The 21837-nt window shown below is 36.8% G+C and overlaps 1 protein-coding gene across 1 annotated transcript in view; it reads right to left on the reverse strand.

Moving 5' to 3' along the window:
- Nucleotides 1-9230: 9230 nt before the first annotated feature.
- Nucleotides 9231-21837, reverse strand: part of opn8b (opsin 8, group member b) — a gene marked incomplete at both ends in the record, with an annotated part of 29543 nt that continues 16936 nt past the window's right edge. The window contains 3 exons of the mRNA XM_079254987.1: nt 9231-9575; nt 11279-11604; nt 17734-18027. Of these exons, the coding sequence (XP_079111113.1) occupies nt 9231-9575; nt 11279-11604; nt 17734-18027 (965 nt within the window). The remainder of the gene's footprint in view (nt 9576-11278; nt 11605-17733; nt 18028-21837) is intronic.

Below are 21837 nucleotides of genomic sequence, written 5' to 3' on the forward strand. Positions count from 1 at the left end.
GCTTCGCTACAGCTTAGCACCAAACATGTTTACCTTTGAGGTCGCTGTGAATGTTGGTCAAATAAATGTTGGTTCGTTCATTCATTCTGTGACTCCTCTGCTTTAAGGTTGGACATGAGCATTCAGAGATGGTATACTGCACAGCTTGGTTGTAACTAGTCTTTGAGTTACCGTGGCCTTATTACAATCTCCAACCAGCCTGCCAATTCTCTACTGAAATCGAAGACATTTTAGTTCAATCAGTGGCTTCTCACTGGATATTTCCCCCTTTTTTTCAACCGACTAGTCAATGTTAACTGCAGAGATGGCTGTGTGTGACAATTCCAGCAGATAATCAGTGTCTGAAATACAGACCAGCCTGTCTGGCACCAATAACATGCCAATTCAAAGTCACTTAAGTCCTCTTCCCTATTCTGAGGCTTGCTTTGAACTTCAGTAACTAATCTTCACATTATGAGGCTGACATGTGATTGGCTGATTGGATATTTAAGTTATTTATATATAGTCACTGCTCAAAAAAAATAAAGGGAACACTAAAGTAAAATGTTGTGGATTTGAATTAATGAAATATTTTTATAAAATACCTTCTTTCCATAGTTGAATGTGCTGACAAAATCACACAAAAATGATCAATGAAAATCAAATGTATCAACCCATGGAGGTCTGGATTTGGAGTTATACTCAAAATGAAAGAGGAAAAACACACTACGGGTACACTCCTTTAAACAAGTCAAAATGAGGCTCAGTAGTGTGTGTGGCCTGCCTGTATGACCTCCCGGGAACGCCTGGACATGCTCCTGATGAGGTGGCAGATCTTCTCCCGAGGAATCTCCTCCCTAACCTGGACTAAAGCATCCGCCAATTCCTGGACAGTCTGTGGTGCAACTTGCCGTTGTGGATGGAGCGAGACATGATGTCCCAGATGTGCTCAATTAGATTCAGCTCTTTGGAACAGGCGGGCCAGTCCATAACATCAATGCCTTCGTGTTGCAGGAACTGCTGACACACTCCAGCCACATGAGGTCTAACATTGTCTTGCATTAGGAGGAACCCAGGACCAACTGCACCAGCATATGATCCCACAAGGGGTCTGAGGATCTCATCTTGGTACTTAATGGCAGTCAGGCTACCTTTGGCGAGCACATGGAGGGCTGTGCGGCCCTCCAAAGAAATGCCACCCCACACCATTACTGACCCACTGCTAAACTGGTCATGCTGGAGGATGTTGCAAGCAGCAGAATGTTCTCCACGGCGTCTCCAGACTCTGTCATGTCTGTCACATGTGCTCAGTGTGAACCTGCTTTCATCTGTGAAGAGCACAGGACGTCAGTGGAGAATTTGCCAATCTTGGTGTTCTCTGGCAAATGCCAAACATCCCGCACGGTGTTGGGGTGTAAGCACAACCCCCACCTGTGAACGTCAGGCCCTCATACCACCCTCATGGAGTCTGTTTAACTGTTTGAGCAGACACATGCACATTTGTGGCCTGCTGGAGCTCATTTTGCAGGGCTCTGGCAGTGCTCCTCCTGTTCCTCCTTGCATAAAGGAGGAGGTAGCAGTCCTACTGCTGGGTTGTTGCCCTCCCATGGCCTCCTCCACATCTCCTGGTGTACTGACCTGTCTCCTGGTAGCGTCTCCATGCTCTGGACACTACGCTGACAGACACAGCAAACCTTCTTACCATTGATGTACCATCCTGGATGAGCTGCACTACCTGAGCCACTTGTGTGGGTTGTAGACTCCGTCTCATGCTACCACTACAGTGAAAGCACCGCCAGCATTCAAAAGTGACCAAACCATCAGCCAGAAAGCATCAGAACTGAGAGGTGGTCTGTGATCACCACCTGCAGAACCACTCCTTTGTTGGGTGTGTCTTGCCAATTGCCTGTAATTGTCACCTGTTGTCTATTCCATTTACACAACAGCATGTGAAACTGATTGTCAATCAGTGTTGCTTCCTAAGTGGACAGTTTGATATCACAGAAGTGTGGTTGACATGGAGTGACATTGTGTTGTTAAAGTGTTCCCCTTTATTTTAGCAGTGTATATATTATATTAAATAAATATATATATATATATATATATATATATATATATATATATATATATATATATATATATATATATATATATATATTATTTTTTTTTAATATATATATATATATATATATATACATTTATTTAATTTGACAAAAATATGACAGTGCAATATGACAGAAGGGGTATAAATAACGTCTTTTAGTATAAATAGCTTAGTATAAACAACCGTTCTTTGTATTTTCTATTTACAAAGAACAATTTTGGCAGTTCGATATGCTGTTCAGTTTCTACAGCCCTACTCAGAAATCTTTGAGCCTGACTTAAATTTGATTGCAGTTCCCTTAAAAATAGTCATCTTGTGCAGTGAAGCATCTCTGCAATCGCCCTCGCGTCACTTGAATGGGTCCAAATGAGTCCTGTTTTGACCAATTGCAGATGTACATTTGCAATTTCCGTGTGAGTGCAAAGCAGAGATCAAATTCGTTGTCGTACTGACACAACTTTGATTTTGAGGATCATCAAAAGTAATGGAAGTTGGGTCAACTTTAATTATTATCCAGAAGCCAAACATCAGTGGAAGTGACAGCCATCTGAAAGCACCAAGTACAACATGTCAGCAAAGGAATGATTTTCATTTCCTTTGACATTCATGGAAGTTTACATGTGTTTTTATACATTTATGTAATTGCCATCATGCATAACAGAATCTTCCTGCATCACCGAGATGTACAATTCATATCATGTCTTGCACTTGCTCTTTGCTTTAGCCATCTTCTCCCTTTACCCCAAAAATGAAATTCAAGCAAGAAGATTACTGTTTTGAATCACTGAAAGTTACTGAAATTGTCCTAAGTACTCAGAACTGTACTTTCAGTTGAATAAACAGAAATGGTGTATCTCTACATGGGGTTACTAATGTGAAACAGATATGGGAAAAAATATACTAAAATGAACTGGTCTTTAGTAATGAAGGCCGTTTGATCCTATGTGGAATTCACTGAATTAAACTTACTGGGCTCATAGAGACCGATTTTACGTTAAATTGTTTGTTAGGAGAGTAATGTGGATCGCTATAGATATCAACCATCCATAATATCAAGCATGTCCTTAGCGCCACATGCGATGAAGTGTTTTGCAAAATGACATTAGCTTTTAGTGGAGCACTCCTGAGATCTCTCCCCAAATGACTTCACATTCATTCACAGTGACCTCTGTCATCGCGAAGTGCTGACAATGCTACAAGTAGCCAATGTCTGGGACATCCATTAGGATCTGAAGCGGATTCTGATTTGAGGTGAGATGCTTTTTGGGAAATTTCAGTCTATTTATCATTGTGTAACTATGAAATTGTTAGGATGACTGTGAATCCTGACTTACAGTACATATAGCAAGTAATAAAAACACTGGAGCACCCGGAGATCCTTTGACATAATTTGAACACCCAAGATCCTTAATTTCATGCTTTATTCCAGTTGGTTAATTCTCAGTTTAGGAATCTCTCTTCAGAGTAGCAAATGTGTCAACAAATAATTTATTTTTGTTTCTGTGTAAAATGTTCTCTTTAACATTTGTAGCGAGTGGTTACATGTCTTCTTTAACTCTTTAAGCTGAAGAGTGCAGTTTTATCTGAAATCATTTGCTGGGGCAGAAGCATCTGAGCCAATAACACAAACTGAATGAGCTGATGAGGAGAGCATGGCCTGTGCTGAGAAACAATTTCGAGGCTTATTCAGATTTATATAACAGATCAGTACAAGAGGTCATTACTGTCTAAAACAATAATCTCACACAATGAGCCTCATAAAGTATTCTCATAAAGTATTTGTTTTCATACTGAATAAATATACTTTCCCTTTTCAGATGAAAGAAGCCTTGAATTTGTTAATTTTATATATATATATATATATATATATATACATATATATATATATATATATATATATATAAAATTAACAATATATATATATACATACACACCTATGAGAAGGTTTGTGCTATCTTCGGTTATTTTCTCTCTTATATTTATGTACAGCATGTTGTCAGCTGTTGTGTTGTTTTTATAGTTCTCTAGAAATGTTATAGTATGACATGACCATAGTCATTTTCATCCAAACACAACAGGCCTTAAATTTAGAAAGCTAGGTTTGTTGACCACACATTTGGTCTACATACTGTACAATGAGCAATTGGCTGGATTCTTTTTAGCAGAAGCAAAATATGAGGCATCAGAACTTTGAACTAATGGTTTCTTTCTCTTTAAAACAGCAAAAAGATAGGACATGAAACTATAAGTTCAGTGCAGTAACACTAGATTAATGGTATTTTATCCAAATCATTCTTTCTAAATAAAAGCTAATGTGAATATATTGTATTCTATTTTACTCTATTTTATACTACAAAAGCAGATGCTTTTCTCCAAAGCGACTTACATCTGAGAGTGAGAACAACACAAGCAAAAAATCAAACAGTAGGGGACATCCTAGATAAGTGCTAGTCACACAAAAATAAAGGTGTTACTGAAACTTTACTAACAAGCCAGCCAGTGATTTATTTACTTCAGTAGATCCCATTAATGAAGTATTAACAGGAAATACATGAACATAATTTGTTCTTAACGAAGATTAAAAATGTGTATTTACTGTCCACAATTTAAGAGTATTCATGATGTGTTTTATTCTCAAAAACATGATCAACTATTTGTGTACATGAATATGCTCAGGGATTAGAGCTTTACATTCACATATGAAAAAAGAAAAAACAAAGTTACTTTCAACAGCAGTCACAAGTTCCAAGAAAAAACAAAAACGACCAAAAAAAAAAAAACATTGAACAAAATAAAATAGAATATTAACATTTACTGTGTAAAATTCAGGTGTCTGTTTATTTAATGAAAAAAAGAGAATGAAAATTACTTAAAAACATGCTAACTCTTAATGCTACAGGATGTGAAATTGTGATTTACTTTACTGAAGCAAAACAGACCATGCTTGTGTGATAACTTACCTAAAGCAGTCTTAATGTTTTAGTTAAATCCATTGGTAACCTTTGTAATCTTCAGTTTTAAAACCTAAATGGGTAAACATTAGCAAAGAACACATGGAGAAATGCTTGGCTCAAAGCAAGAACTTAACACGGTATTTGCAACCAGCATGTTGACACTATGTACCGCCACAAACACCTTTTCATCAGACTGGTGCTGTAATTGTATGTGTATCATTTTTTTTCAGAACTAAAAAACAACACTGTAGACCCACCTTTCCCTTCAGTGGTATTTGTTTTTGTCTCCCAGCATCGTACATTTTTTTAAACACAGCGGACAACACAACAATTCATTACTTCACAAAATTTTACTTTACCTTAACAACAAGCAACTAAAGATTTAAAATATGCAAGACACTAACACCACAGATGGCTCAAACATGATCCATTTTCAAATTGAGTTTTACCAAATAAAACATGAGGCTGATATCAGTCGTAAGGTCACTTGTATTTGGTTAAATTGTGATTCGGCTAATACACACACATATTCCTAATGGTATCCAAGTGCTTGAAAACAGTGAAACACTTTTAACACATGTTTTATTGAGACTCTGAAAAAATGGTCTCCCATATGATTTATATTAGTGTCTGTTCAACCCAAGGATGTTAATTAGCTTAATTAGCATGATTAGCTTAACTAGCACGCTAGCAAATGTTTTGAGCTACATCTGTTTTCCAGCTTCACAAAGGCTAATGTGTAGCTAATAACTTGAAGTTAGATGTATTTTCTTATAGTATTGAATGGATTTTCTTTTTACCTGTTCTTTATCTATTTACTTTGCTATACATTTTGGTTCTATGTGATTTTAGATCAAGGACTTGGCACATCTGTTCTGCTCGTATAAACATTACATTTTATGTTCTCTGGTATCCTATGTTTCAAATAAAGAAAGTGCAGACCGTGTGTCTGCCACAAACTATATTTCTCTTTTATGGGACAGATCAGTAAAGCAAAGGGAAGTGAATGGTTTTCTGTTGTTCTTGGCGTGATACATTTTTAGGATTTGGTTATTGTGTTGGAGGTACTCTGGGAGGGTTAATGTGTTAACAGAATATTGTATGGGATAAAAGAGTTATGTACTGTTAACCTGTGTGGGGAAAAAACTGCAAAGTGTAACAGAATCAAAAAGAATTACTTTCAACACATTTAATCAAGAACATTGCGAAGTTATGTTTTGTAAAATCAGCTCTGCTATTCTGTAAACTTGACTCAAGGGGGGTTGTTTTCTTTTGTCTGTTTAAGATGCCATCATATTATCTGCCTGTAATGGGACGGTTCACTCTCAAAAATAGAGGTACAAGATAAGGACATTTCTGTACCTATAGGTACATTTTAAAGAAATGTTCTCTCAAAAGTACAATACTGGTCTTTAAGAGACCAGAAGCACACCTTCAGAGTACGAAAAAGGGTTCAAAGTGACATAAAGTACAAATTTGTACCATTTCGACCATAAGGGTACCTGCAGCATTGAAAAATGTAATGTTAATGGCTTTAATGTTACAAACTGAAGCAGAGTTGAGTGATGACAGTAGTACTACTTAACAGTCATTTACTACACCAGACAATGAAGGTCAGATGCTGCAAACTAAGTGTATGGCTGGTCAGTATTTTGAGTTTTTGAAGATTATTTCTAGATTAAAGATAAGATAATATTGCTAGGTGGAATGGACCAGGCCTAATGCTGTGGAAAACATAAAAAACATAACTTGATAAGGTGAGGTTGAACTTGATAAGGTACAAAAATAGACCAGAACTGAAGGGTACAGAAACGTCTCTCAAAAGAGTACACCCCCAGCGACAAGCATTTGTACCTTTTTAGATACAAGCTGGTACCTCTATTTTTGAGTGTGTTGGATTATGCAGGTATAAAAATTAGATAGTATAAAATTAATGATTGATCAATACATGTGTAACTTGATAATTTAGGTTGCTGGCACAGGAAGCCATTTCTGAATAACTTGCATTAAATTTTATCTATAAATTGATACATTTTAAATATATAGTAATATTTATAGATTATTTATATTTACGACTCTATGTCTGACAGAATAAAACAATATAACCTTTATATTATAATTCTGCAATGTATTATCTTTCTTACTGAAAAATGCAATAATTAATACAAAATAATTCAAATAAAAATACAATACAGTATTTTTTGTAAAGAGTGAGTCAGATGTTTTGTAACATAACTGATAAATATACAACCCAATTTTATCTTGTAGATGTCACATATCATTAAATTTCAAAATAATCCATACATCATTCAGTAATTTTAGCCCTTACTATCTTAATATAAATCAGTTTGTTGTATTACATACTGCTGCTCCTGAAAACCCACATTTGCTTCCAAAAGTGGGGTGTATCTCTTAAACATGATGCCACTGGTACCTTAATATACATGGCAGAACCAAAATGACTGGTATCAAAAACAAAAGGGATTAAAATACATTTGCACTTCCATTTAAAAATTGATCTAACATCCATACCATTTCATTTTTACATGAACCATCAGGAAACGCCTCCACAGAAGCCAGTTTAAGCCAAGACCTAACAGTTTAGGTTGCACTGAAGCCCAAAATGCAACATTACCCCACGGTAACACAGCAGTTCTTGCTATTTGGTTTAAATCAACATCAATGCTTTTTTTTTTTTTTTTTTTTTTTACTTCTGATTTTTTTCTCAGGATCACAGCTTGGAGCTGTGGCCAAACAACTGAAGCAAGTATATCACTCCAGCATAGTAATAATGCGTTGTACAATTTGCCTATTATTTTGGGTAAATAGCCATCAAACATAAAAGTAAAGCAAGGGGTCCCCAGGTGATGAGTGCATGAAGACCCGCACCTGCTGTCAATAAAATAATGTTTGCTGTTATTCACTTGTAGCCGAGCCAGCTCAAAGTTTGGAGAAAAGGCTCCACAGGGAAGATACAATTGATGGACTACAAAATTGCTGCCCATTAATGTTTTTGACTCATGTAAAGGCTTTTTTATTGAAAGGTAAACTAAACAAGGGAACAGCTTTATCTTGGGATTTTAGTCTCTACATGCTGGGAAAATATACTGATTTTACAGAATACAGCACGTCATTAAAAACACCTACAGTAGGTAGATGTCATTCCTGAATGCAAATGGTCTATTTGTCCTGAAAAATAATAACGTGGTGTCTTTTAAAACATGCTAAAACATGTCTACATGCACTGGAAAACATGTCTACATGCACTGGAAGAACTTTTCAGAGGGTATTATACTGGAAGCAGGAATATGTTTAAAGAACAAAGCAAAGCAGCACTAATCAACACTAAATAGTACCAATCAGAATTTGAAGGTAATTTTCTTTACATCATTATACATTGTTAAGCTAGAACAATGGACGCTTGGTACCTTATTTATCTTTACAATTTTGTTTCCTTGCGTAGACTGCCATTGGGGACAGGATGAGGTTGACCTTTAGGGACAAGCACAGCCATGGCTGGAATGGACGATGCGAGAGGAATTTTTGCCTGAGGACAGAGAGATTCTTTCCCAACATCAAACTGATGCAATGAAGTAAACACTTCCTCTACTTGTGCTTAATGTAACATTTTTTTTTGTTGTTTTTTTATTTTGTAAAATGTTGATTTGTGGAAGCTGATATTTATGTTTTTCCATGATTTTGTGTGGCTGCCACTTCTTATCCCTGTGCTTATCTTTCTGCATGATTGTGTGGGAAGTTCAACAACGTACAACACCAGTCATAAGTCTGAACACATTTTCCCATTAGATTCAAATGGAGTATATGTCTAAACTTTTGTCTGGTACAGAAGATTTACTCAGTTTATTCCTGTTTATTTGTTTGGGTTACAGTGATGCAAAAGAGTTTTCCCATCTCCAAACTCAAGCTAACTTAATTCAGTAGTTCTCGTTGGCTGAACATTCATTGGATTTAACATTGTGCAATCACTACTCTCATCACTGGCCACATACACACGGGGCCAGCATCACCCTGCAATGTTATAAAAGCACATCAGTCAGAAAGCTTTCTATTCCGATAATGTTTCTAATATACAAAACATTATGATGCTCCAAATATCCCCGCAGCTTACATACCACCTCTGTCTTTCTTCTGAAGCATGTTCCAAAAAAACAACCGAGTCTTTGCAGCCAAAGTCACTGTCTCGTCTCTGTTATCTCCTGGAGGGTTTCCCGTGAGGCGTCTTTAGTCTTCAGATTTGCACTGACCATATAAATGTTGTTGTCATTGACGTTGCTGGAAACGTGGCACGGATTAGAGCCGAGGCACAGCCACGGCAGCTGCTTTACCTCCCTTTTGAAGCTCTGGCTGAAGAAGTAGTAGATCAGAGGATTGTATACAGTTGAGCTCTTTGCAAACATGCATGGAAGCAGACTGATCTCGGGTGGGATTTGGCTGCTGTCGTAGAAAATAGACCACAGGCTCACCAAACCATAGGGAGTCCAGCAGCCGATGAATCCTGCGCTGATTAAAACAGCAATCTGCAAAAGAATAAAGAGTTACTAAAAAGCCCAAAGTTTTTAATGTCTTTAACATTTTTAACTTTTTCCGCTTTTTACATTTTTTTTTATTGGATTAATGATAAATAATTGCAATATAACTGGAATGATTAGGATAATAAAAGTATTTCAAATTTATGATTTAGTATGAGCATCAGCTCCCATGTAAATGTTGAGCTTTTGACATACAATAACAAGAAATTATTAAAGTGATAACAAATGTCTCAAAAACTGGACGTGTCATATATGTCATACTGGGTTCTTATGGGTTAAATCAGAATAATTATGGAGGACGGCACTGATTAGGAAGTCCTTATGGACTGACAGGTGATGATTGTCATATTCAAACATCTGACACTTGAGATCAGCCGCTCTCTTTACTATTAAAATATGCACTATTAGCATGCTAAGATATGTCCTTTAAAGGAAATTATTTTTACCTCTATATATTCCCAAAGTCAAGAAAACACTAGTTTTACATTTGAGAAAATACATCATGTAAATATAAATCAATATGTTTTGGAAAAAGTGTTTTATCTGCTTCCAGTGACAATGTTTCTGTGACTTTATCCTATTTCCAACCGCTTCATTTTACCATTTTTAACAAATTCACATTAGTATTTTTTGGACAGTTTTAATGAAATTGTTTCATACATGGAATAATGACAGATATTTTTTTTTTTTTTTTTTTTTTTTAGAAAAAAACCCATTTACTTCTAAATTTGCTTTTAAAACAACTTATAATTAAAACTTCACATTAGTTTTTATTATGATTTATTTTAGCTGATCTCATTATCTGAGGAAAATCTAGCCACCAGGGCATTTTATTTATTTTAATAAGAAGTGATTTATCCCTTTTTATGGCAAGCTGTCCAGGGTGTACCCTGCCTTTCGCCCAAAGACTGCTGGAATAGGCTCCAGCTTCCCTGCAACCCTTAATCAGACTATATGGTTCGGATAATGAATGAATCAGTGATTTATGTATAGCATTTCTCTCATATGCACTCTGATTATTCAAACTGATAGGGAATATTACTAAATTAGTCAGAGACAAACCTTTTTTTTCTGACCAAAACATTTAACAATTTATGATGTCTAAAGGGGGCTGCATGGTGGCACAGTGGTTAGCACTGTGGCCTCACAGCAAGAAGATCACTGGTTCGATCCTTGGCTGGGTGGGGGGTTCAGTCAGTGGCCTTTCTGTGTGGAGTTTGCATGTTCTCCCCGTGTATGCGTGGGTTCTCTCCGGGTACTCCGGCTTCCTCCCACCGTCCAAAGAAATGCATGTTAGGTTAATTGGTTACTCTAAATAGCCCCTGTTCATCTCTCTGTGTGGCCCTGCAATGGACTGGCGAGCTGTCCAGGGTGTACCCTGCCTGTCGCCCAAAGCCAGCTGGGATAGGCTCCAGCTTCCCCGCGACCCAGAATTGGATTAAGCGGTTCAGAAAATGAATGAATGAATGATGTCTAAAGGTGACTGGATCATCTTTTAATTTTGTAATTGCTCTCTAGACTTTACTATCATTGTTTTATGACTTTAAGAAATTCTGGTAAAAACAACTTCAGTAAGAGTCACAAATTTTTCAAAGACAAACACAACACCTGTTCATTCATGTTATTCAATGCTGTAACCATGAAAAAATTTCAACAACAGTGGTTTATCAAAACATAAAATGTTAACTTACTATTAACAGCCTCCGATGCAGCTTGACAATATTTGGGATGTGGTTGCTGTTTCCTGACTTTTTGTAGGTTAAATAAAGCTTCATAGTGATGCTGAAGTAGCAGATGATGATGATGACAGCAGGCAAGAACAGGTTGAAGATAAATATAAAGATGACAAAAAAGAAGCCTTCATGTATCATGTGTCCCCAGGCAAGTGAACATGACAGGCCGAAGGGCTCCGGACCATATCGGCCCCAGCCCAGAATAGGGAACAGCGCCCATATCAGACCATACAGCCAGGTCCAAACGCACAATATCTTCACCTTCTTCCAGCTGATCTTTTCCTCTGCAGAGAGAAAAAAAAACTGTCACTGTCCTCCTGAATAATCTGTACACCATAAATGTATTTATTCGTACATTTGTGTGTTTCATGGTGAAACATGGAATATCTAAACTGATCCATTAAACAAAATGTATTCATATCATCAGAAAAATTATACAATTGTAAAATATCTAAACATCTTTGGCATATTGTTTTCAAGAAAGCAAGTGGCTATCAAATTTACGTCTGTTCAGATGTAAAATAAAAAAATTAAATCCCATCTATGGGGAGGGTGAGGTATACCATATTTAGGCAAGTCAAGTTTATTTATATAGCACAATTCCACAGCAGGGTGATTCTAAGCGCTTTGCAGAGACAATAAAACATTATAAAAGAAGCATAATTTCAAATAAAAACCAGAGAGCGATGAAAAAAAGGAAATAATATCAAATAAAGAATATTAAGTAGTAGCACCATCCCCAGCAATTCAGGGTTGGTCTCAGTTTTTACTGATTGTACCATTTTGTTTGTTTTTTAACTAGTTTTGTCAAGTCACTAATTTGTTTCCATTATTTTGAAGCTGTGTGTTGCTTTTATTTTTAGACCTTTATCCTTTTTTTCTGTGTCTGTTTGCTTTTTTGACACTCTGTCTTATCAAATAAAAGTTAAAATATTAAGGAAAAACAAAAAGATGATGAATCAAATGAGTGTAGGCACCAACACTACCAGGTCAAGTTTATGTTTAGATTAGGGTTTGGGTTTAAATTGACCTCCTGTATTGTACTCCTGATGATGAAACATATTACATATATAATGTATGTAGATCCAATTCCTGGAGCAGATTGAGGAATCCTACACAAAGACAATTCCTTCCACTAGTATCTACACAACACAGTAAGGAAATAAAAGTGCATGTTCAGTAAGGGGCTTTTTCAGGTTTGCTTCAACGGGAATTTTTTTCTGACAACAATCTTCACCCTTTTAGAAAAAAAACCCTTCAAATTTGAAATAACTTAAGTAGGGACAACAAGGTGGTGTGCATTAAACGTTTTTTTTATGCACAACACGTAGTCTTAAAATCCTTCCACTGATCGTTCCTCTGTGAAGTGAATTAAAATTGTGTGATGCACAGATCCGAGTTGTTTAATCTGCTTATAACATGGAACTTCACGGTTGACATTTTATAACAAATGTTTCTCTTTTTAATAAAACTTGCTAAATATGCTAAAGTACAGGAACAATTTTATGTTGGCCTTGATGTACTTTTTATACTAAACAACCGTTGTCAAGCTACAGCGCGTTTCTCTCACCTGTCAAAAACCAGCTGATCTGAACCAGCACGTTGCCATGGTGATGCCCGTGACGGAGTGATGTAACAATGGTTTAACTTGCCGAACTACATGTGCCTTTATACCAAAATAATGCAGACCAATTGGCATTAGTATTCTCACTGACTATAGCATGAAATGAATTATCCCATCATTGTTATTTGCACTGTTGACTTATTGTTTTGATTAAAGGACAAGACGAGGGAATGCAGCTGACGTTATATAAGAAATGTCTAAATTTTGTTAAATTCCCATTTTTGATTAAAGGAAAAAGCGTTATGGGGATGAGTCACAAGAGATGAAATAGATTTTGCTTACACAAATGCAAGAATGTCTGAGAAACGACTCTGTTGCATTTTCAAATGATTGCACTTCAACAAATGAGCATGTCTGACGGAGATGTACTCCATGATACAATCAGACATGCTCATGACAAAGAGGGGGACTTGCTAACTTGCAATAATCACATTTTAAACCCAATAACTGATGTAAGGTCAAAATACTTGAGAAAATATTTTACTTTATATTAAGTTAAACTGATATTTATATGAAATAACTGGGTTTTGTGAAAATGAACATTTAGTTAATATGTGTACATAAAATGTAATTCTATAGGTTAATTAAAAAAACAAAAACATTATATCAAAATCATTTAAGACAAATGATTATTTTGGTCAAAAGAACAACATCAGTGTAACCATGTAACCCTGCAGGTTTATCTGCTGCAGGGCACTTGAGGCAATAAGAGGCAAATGTTCTGCATGAATCCATACCATGGACGTGATGAAAACAGGCCACAGAGATGTCTGAATAAACTGACAGACTTTGTGAAGTGTATTTGGCCACACATACATAGAAACATGTCTATAAATATATGCTAAATATATTCAGACAAGCACAAACAGTAATTTGTGATGACGTCCACATGTATGTCAAACTTGCCTCACATGGAGGGATTACTTATGTAGTCTGGGCCGACTAATCTTAACATGCAGGAAAAAACACTGTAGCAGGGAGAGCATTCCACAAAATGAATAAATAAATCCACCAAATATGCCTTTAAGCTGAAACAAGGTATTTCAAAGACGTAAACAGCAACATACAGTAGATACGAATTCATTATTGTCATATAGAAAAATGAAGATCCATAACATTTTGATCTACTCTAATACCACTCCATCACAATGACTCAGTAATCTATTAGATTGGTTTGAGGATTGATGTATTTTTATGACCTACATTTGTTCCTGCTTATTACATTTTTATTTTTCAAATCTATCTTTTGAGCAGTTTCTTGGGGGCTAATGAAACAGCCTCTCCGTCTTCAAACCATTTGCTGAATAATGCAGATGAGATGCAAATTGATTTGCTTATCATTTGTGATTTATTCTCATTTCCTTCCCAGAGCTTTGTGCTGCTGAAGCATCCTGCCTGGTAAATTTGCCAAATGTTCTCCATATTGTTGTTGTCACTGCTGATTTGTAACTGCTCCTTATTTATAATTAAACGACACAAGTGTTTATATAACTGTCTGATTCACTAACCTATAATCTAAGTGTTCAAATTTAATACGTTGTGAAATTTCTATATCTGTCTGCCGACAGCTGCCATGGCAACTCTGTGTTAGAGATGGTCTAACACTTGTCAGATTGATAAATAAGCCATTTTAGAGTGTCAGACAAAGCATCACCTTGTAACATCTGAATGAGAGCTATAGTGTTGGCAAAAAGGTTTGTTTTCATTCTACATTTTACCCTCTTTGGTTGGAAAAAAAAGATTGCTTTTGCCCTTCAAACTTTTATTAATTAAGAATATTCTAGAAAAATAAGGTTGTACAAGGAAATTCTCTGAGAAAGGCTGTCAGTTTACAGAAAGACAAACACCTAAAGATACCCAAACCATGATACTACCGCCACCGTGTTTCACAGATGGGAATAAAAATCTTTCACTGGTTTGATCTTATTTCAATCAGAATGTTTTTTTTTTACTTGACATCCTCATAGAAGCGATCATGCTCTTTAAATATAACCAAGTATTTCTTATTTATCAAGCCAATTTTCAAAACACACTTGTCATTTTTTGACTCTGGTCAACTAGTCCAGACCAGAGTCCAGACTAAACACGGAGAGGCCACATTTACGCTGCAAACAAGTGGAACAAACTACCAGTGGAGATTAAACTCTCACCACATGTAGATGCTTTTAAATCCATGTTTAAAACATTTCTTTTCTCATGCGCCTATGCATAAAATCTACATGATAGCTTTAAATTGATCTTGCTTTTAATAATTTTAATTTATGTCTTGCCGCCTTTTGTGCTTTCTTTACATCATCTGTAATGCTTTTAATGTCTTATGTTAACCACTTGAATAGACTTGAACATGAAACGCGATCGAAATAAACTAGCTTTTCCTTATTCTGATTTGGTTTTATAGTAGCATTCCTCAACAGGGGTGTACTTTCCCAGCCTCTTGGTGTTCAGAGAATATAAGGAGGCATTTTAAAAAGTTCTTGGGAATTCAATGTTCAGTATTGATGAATAGTTGACCAGCAAAGTCAGGAAACACAAAAATAGCTGCCACACAAATTGTTATTGAAAATAACCTAGAGCTTCTTTTTAACAGCATTTTTATATGTAACTTTTGATTTATCAGTAGCAGCAGTAAGTTTTAACGGTTTTAATTATTTCATTTGGCTGGCAATGCTCAGTGTAGGTTTTTTGCTGAATGTCTTCCAGTCATTGGTATGCTGCATGTTAAGATCAGTTCTTGTCGTGCACACACTGTCGGCATTGGGATTCAGCGAGACCCCTGACATTCAATCCAAGTGCTGTTGTTGTGGGGCTGTGTTTAGCTCACCTGGTAGATCACGACCTCTATACACAGAGGAGGCTCTTCGACGCCGCCTTACTGCATGACTTCCTCGGGTCATTAAAGGTCACCAGACTTACAATTTCTTTTCTATTCTCTTTTTTTTTTCCTTTATAGAAAAACATCCCACATTTACATTTCATCTCCAGCACCCTATGGCTGACATGAACTTCTCTGCAACCTGCAGTGAATCATTAGAAGCACAGCTCTACCTTAATGAGATCATGTGTAGCAGCATTACTGCTTGTTCTGGGATGTTTTATGGCTTTTTTATAAATAAGTCATAAACAAAGTTTGAATTTCATATTTCTAAGTTGTGAATATATAAATTTTATTCATGTTGTTTTACTTCCACTGCAGTATTATTTTATGATGCAACACAGAATAAATCAACATTGAGTTTGAAATGCAGGGAGGACATTTATGCTGAGATCATACTGCAGACAAAACTGCCTTTTTTGCCCACATGTAATCTATATCTGATAACAGCACAGCTTTTTCTTTTTCAGCTCTGATTCAGTCTGCTTTTCCTAGTTTCCAGAATAAGAGCATTAGAAATAAACAGTTACTGATGATTTGAACTTTTTCTGGTAACAGGTAATCCAACAAACGAGGATAACGAAGATAAGATGTGGTTCATTATTATTACTATCATTGTTATTCAGCACACTTAGCTGACAAACAACAGCATAAGTGATCATGGTTGACTGAGGAAGAGTAAAATGTCATGGCAGACTTGGACTCATTTTATACAGCCAAACCCACACACTCATCCACACACACACACACAAATGATCAGGACACCAATGCAGCAACGAGAAATCCATAGCAAACAAAGGAAGAGTCTTTGAACTGAAATCACATTACTTTCCACTCAAAGAGAGAGTAAAAAAAGAGAGAAAAAACGACAACGTTAAACTCCTCTTAATGGCCAGACACAGTGTTTCTTCATGTTGGAAATGTGAAGCGCTTGCTCGAGGAGATGTAGCCACAACATCCAAGCAAGGCTGAAAAAAGGTTTAGAATCACTGATGTTAAAGAAGAAAATAAATGATTCACATACACAGCACTGACAGAACTCAGTAAAAGTTTGTTTAAAAAAGAAAATGTAATGTTGATGTTACTTTGCTCATTTTAAATTAAAAAAAAAAAAAAGTGGAGGTGACATTTCAATAAAGACCCTTTAAAAAATCTTTGATGCTGGATCTGTAATATCATGGTGAAATATTTTGAACTTTCCTCTTTCCAGGTTGCTGTGACTGAAGATGGAATCAACTAGCTGCATTTTCATTACATTTTTTTTCCCCCCACAAAATAAAAGCAATACTTGTAAGTTTTGACAAACAAATTGCAATTTGCAGGTGTTTCCATTGAACAGTGTTCAGCACATAAGCCTCAGTTCTTGTAAAATCTCATCTGGCTGACGAGATTTTTACCAGAATACGACGAAGCCATGTAAGGTTATTTTGGGGTTTTCAACTTGCGGTGGAGAATTTCTCCAAGTGGAAAAGCTTTTTTTCCTCTCATTTCCCTGTCTAAATCTGAAATTTGGGTTGTTTGTTCAACATTGTGCCATCTTTACTGGAGAAGAACTGGTCACGACCTCACATCATGTCCGTAAATGCGCAAGTGTTTCCATTACACTTTTGTGATATATTTCTATAGCGAAAACTCTAAAAAACCAAGTCATCAGCCTACAAATATTTTAGCCATAATTGACTTTTCGAAATGTAGGCGTTTCCATTAGCAATTTTATTGTGATATTTAGTTTTTGCGCAATTATAGGTGTAATGAAATCGCAGTTACTATCTAGAATGAGATTGTAGTTGCCAGAAAGTATGTGAAATGTACTGAATATATTTACACACTGAACCTTCAACTCCAAAATCTTAACATCTCAGTTCAATCATTATTTTTTTTTTTTCTACCAGGTTTTTGAAGCCAAGTATTACTTACTGGGAGAGTTCAGATTGAGAGACACAATGAAACGTACAACAGCCAGGACAGTGAGGTTCATGACGCTGGCGCTACCAAAGAAGAAGCCTGCCAGGCCGTAGTAGATGCAGGAAACGTCTCCCCCAAGCCAGTGGTGGCTCCAGGCAGAGGCAACAGCCAGGGGATACATGGTGACAGCTGCTGCCAGGTCTGTTACGGCCAGATTGACACTCAGCAGCTCCGGTGGCTTCATCCTCGATGACCTTTTGAAGGCCATGACGAGGACCAGCAGGTTTCCAACTATGGAGAGCACAGCTGAGACAGACAAGAGGGAGAGACACAAAAACAACAAAAAAAGTTGGACAATTGTCAGGAAGTGAATTACAAATACAACAAAAATATTTAATGTGAATAAGATATTAAAATGTTCTTTGTTTATGCTACAGCTCAGTTTCAAACTTTTCAAATCCTCAGTTGTATGCAATACAATACCAGGAAATCAATAAAAATGATTTTAAAAAAAATGGTTTAATGTCTAAATGTGATACCTGAATCCAACATCGGACCATTGTGGAGCAACTCATTTAAAAGAGCATCTAAAAGTAATTTGTCCAACTTGACAGAAACTATGACTGAAAACAAAGATCACAATTTCATAAACAAAAGACTGGAGTCAGTTTCAGTGTTTGATCATCACCGCTTCATTTATTGCAGGGATGTCCAGATCTGGCCACATACCTGCAGATTTTCCATGTATTCCTGTACACCCGACCCAAATTAATCAACTGTATTACTCAACTTCATTTGCTGTTGGATCCATTTAATGGAAACCAGGTGTGTTGGAACAGGAACAATGGAACTCCTGCAGGACATGAGCCCTAAAGGACCGACTTGAGGGCAGGGGGGTTAAGGGTTTGTGACTGAGACGGACATCATTTGGGGAGAGCTGTGCTGCGATGAACAGTGTTATGTGTGGCCATTTCTGTCCTGCTGGATCTCCACTTTGTCCTCATGTGAGAAACAAGCACAAGCATGAAGCTCTGAGTTTTTTTCTTTGGAAAGTGTAAAGCCAAAATGTTCTTTATTATAGTGAAAAACAACTGGAAATACTAATTTCCCCTCACTGTAGCTGCTCTAGTCCTGCTCCCTGTCTGTCTGTTCCAACAAGGGAAACACACTGATGGCCGGAAGCACATCACTTATGGTTGTCTTTGTATTTAGAAGGAAAGCAGCATCACACAGCAGTGAAATTTATATTAACAAGCTATTTGAGATTGACAAGAAATACTTTTACTTTCAGTACAAAGATTCTTTAAATCCATTCATTGTCCTAACCGCTTAGTCTGATTTAGGGTCGCAGGGAAGCTGGAGCCTATCCAGGGAGTCTTCGGGTGAAAGGCAGGGTACACCCTGGACAGCTCGCCAGGCCATCACAGGATTCTATTAATCTTTTGATGATATTATGGAGCGTACATGATGAAATCCTTAAATTCCTTGCAGTTGTATGTTGAGAAACATTGTTCTTAAACTGCTGGACTGTTTGTTCACAGAGTTGTTTGCAAAGTAATGAACCTCACTCCATTCTTGGTTGTGAACCGGTGAGCCTTTTAGGGATGCTCCTTTTATACCCCATCATGACACCCACCTGTTTCCAATTTTAACTTGTTCAGCTGTTATATGTTCCAAATGGGGGTTTTGGGGCAATCCTCAACTTTTGTTGACCTGTTCCAGCTTCTTTGAAACATGTTGCAGGCACTAAATTCAAAATGCTTTAAATAAACAAAGAAACAAAGAAGCCAAACAACAAAACAAAAACAAACAAACAAACAAAACTCAACCAAAACAATAAAGTTTATCAGTTTGAACCTGAAATGTTTTTGTTTTTGGAGCGTATTGAATGACTTTAGCTTAAAAAAGGATTTTCAAATCACTGTAGTCTGTTGGTATTTGCGTTTTGGTGTAACATCCCATCTTCATTGGAATTTCTGGTTATATTCTTATAATCCATGCTTCTAATGTGGTTTTGTTGGTATTGTATAACTATTTTAAAATAGTTATACTATTTTAATAGAAACTATTTTAAATAGTTTCTACTACTACTATTGTATAACTATTTTAAAATAGTTATACAATAGTAGAAGTAGAAACTTCTACTTATAACATGTAGAAGTTTCTGGTTTTTTTCCCATTCTGATATTTGGATATTTTTTCTGTTCTTTGTATGCATTTATTTATTTATTTATTTTAGGTGCATCAACTCATTTAATTTGTCACAAACAGTAATGTAATAAATCACAATTAAAAGATGTTCTGCGTTCCCAGCACTAAAATGTAACGCAGCATTGTCATTAGATAATGTAGAATAGCAGTTTTAAATGATAAAAAAAAACCCTCAACAAAGCCACACAAAATATATTTTAAAAAAAGATTTTGCACAGACATTCATGAGTATTGCACAGCCTGTGTGGTGAAGGGGTCAGCACATGTCAGTGCAAATGTAAATTCAGAAAGCTGATGGCTTCAGGGAAGAAACTATTTTTAAGTCTGTTTGTTCTGGCTTTCACGCACCTGTAACATCTGCCAGAGGCCAACAGGTCCAACAAGAGAAATCCAGGATGTGATTTGTCCTTGATGGTACTGTGTGTCTTACTGAGGCAGAGGAAGGTGTAAATGTCCACGTGGAAGCAAAGCTACCTTCTAAATGAACTAATAATCCCGTACCAGTAGCTACTACGTCTCATATCCTACATAAGGCAACTTGGTTGACACCCTTTAATATTTACAAGTTAGAAGATAAAAAAAGGTATATTTACAATTTGTCTTTGAAAACCACATCAATAAAGCTCCAGTGATTTCCGTTACAAAAACCAACACTGCTGAAATTTTAGCTCTACTGAGCCAGTAAAAACTTTAGAGCAGGGATCTCCAACTCCGGTCCTCATGAGCTACCATCCTGCAGGTTTTAGTGTTTCCCTGGTACAACCTATTTAAATGAAAAGATTCTCCAACATCTTGTTGTCATCTTCTGCACCTGTGTGGTAATGAGCCATTGATTTGGGCCAAGTGTGTTGCAGCAGGGAAACACTAAAACCTGCGGGAGGACTGGAGTTGGAGACCCCTGCTTTAGAGGCTAAAGGTTTTTAAGCTTTTTAACAACTTGGGTCGGTTCTTTGCATGCCTCAACCAGGTTGTAGCTGAAAGAGGAGTCAGTAGCCTACCAGCTGCCCACAATTCAACTGCAGATGAGAAAAATTACAGCATTTGACAATAAATTTGAATTTAAGTACTTTTCTCTCACTTCTCTGTGTGTGTGTTTAGGGTTAGGGGTTATTGAGGACAAAAGATTTTAAAAGAGGCAGACCCCAAGGTTGAGGATGTCACGCCCCGTCTCCCTGGCTTCACCCACACTTCCTGCTCTTGCTCAGCTTCTTCTCCCTCTCCACCTGCAGCTGCGCCTGACGGGATTGAAACACACCTGTCCCTCATCACCTACACAGGTATAAGCCTGATCTGTCGACCCCGGGGGCAGCAGGCTGGTGGTGAACTGGGAGTTTGTGTTCCCAAATCCTGCCTATGAGCCAGACCTGTTGCGAATAAATTAATCTTTGACCCTCCAAACCCTGCACAGCATGAGTCCTTAAAAGCATAAGAGGATGAGAGGAGGGGGTTGAAAGACATCGGTGTGTTAATTGGAGAATATGTACTGTCTCACCAAGTCATTTTGACAATAGTGTATCAGACTTTTCATTAAACCTCAGGAAATTCAATTAGTTTGGGAGAAAAAAGGACATTACACGTTGTGTTGGTGATTGAAACAAAAGAAACAAACATGAGGATGTTTGAGTTTTTGTACCAATGTAGCATGATCAGAAAAAAAAAAGAAAGTCAAGAGGGACTAAGCCAGAAAAAAAAGAAGAAATCAGGAATAAGGTCCCATTAGCCGTGCCCGGCCTTAAATACAGGCTGTTTACTACATCCAGACTTGGTGGTAAACGACTATCTTGTCCCAGTCAAATGTTGCTGCTAATTTAATTGCAACAAATATGAAATCACGTGACCTTAAATGCATCCCTGCGGAAACCAAGCTTTTAATTCTCCTACGATAATCTGTTGTGTCTGGAAAAG

Source organism: Telmatherina bonti (genome assembly GCF_933228915.1).
Source record: "Telmatherina bonti genome assembly, chromosome: 16".
Classification (NCBI taxonomy): domain Eukaryota; kingdom Metazoa; phylum Chordata; class Actinopteri; order Atheriniformes; family Telmatherinidae; genus Telmatherina; species Telmatherina bonti.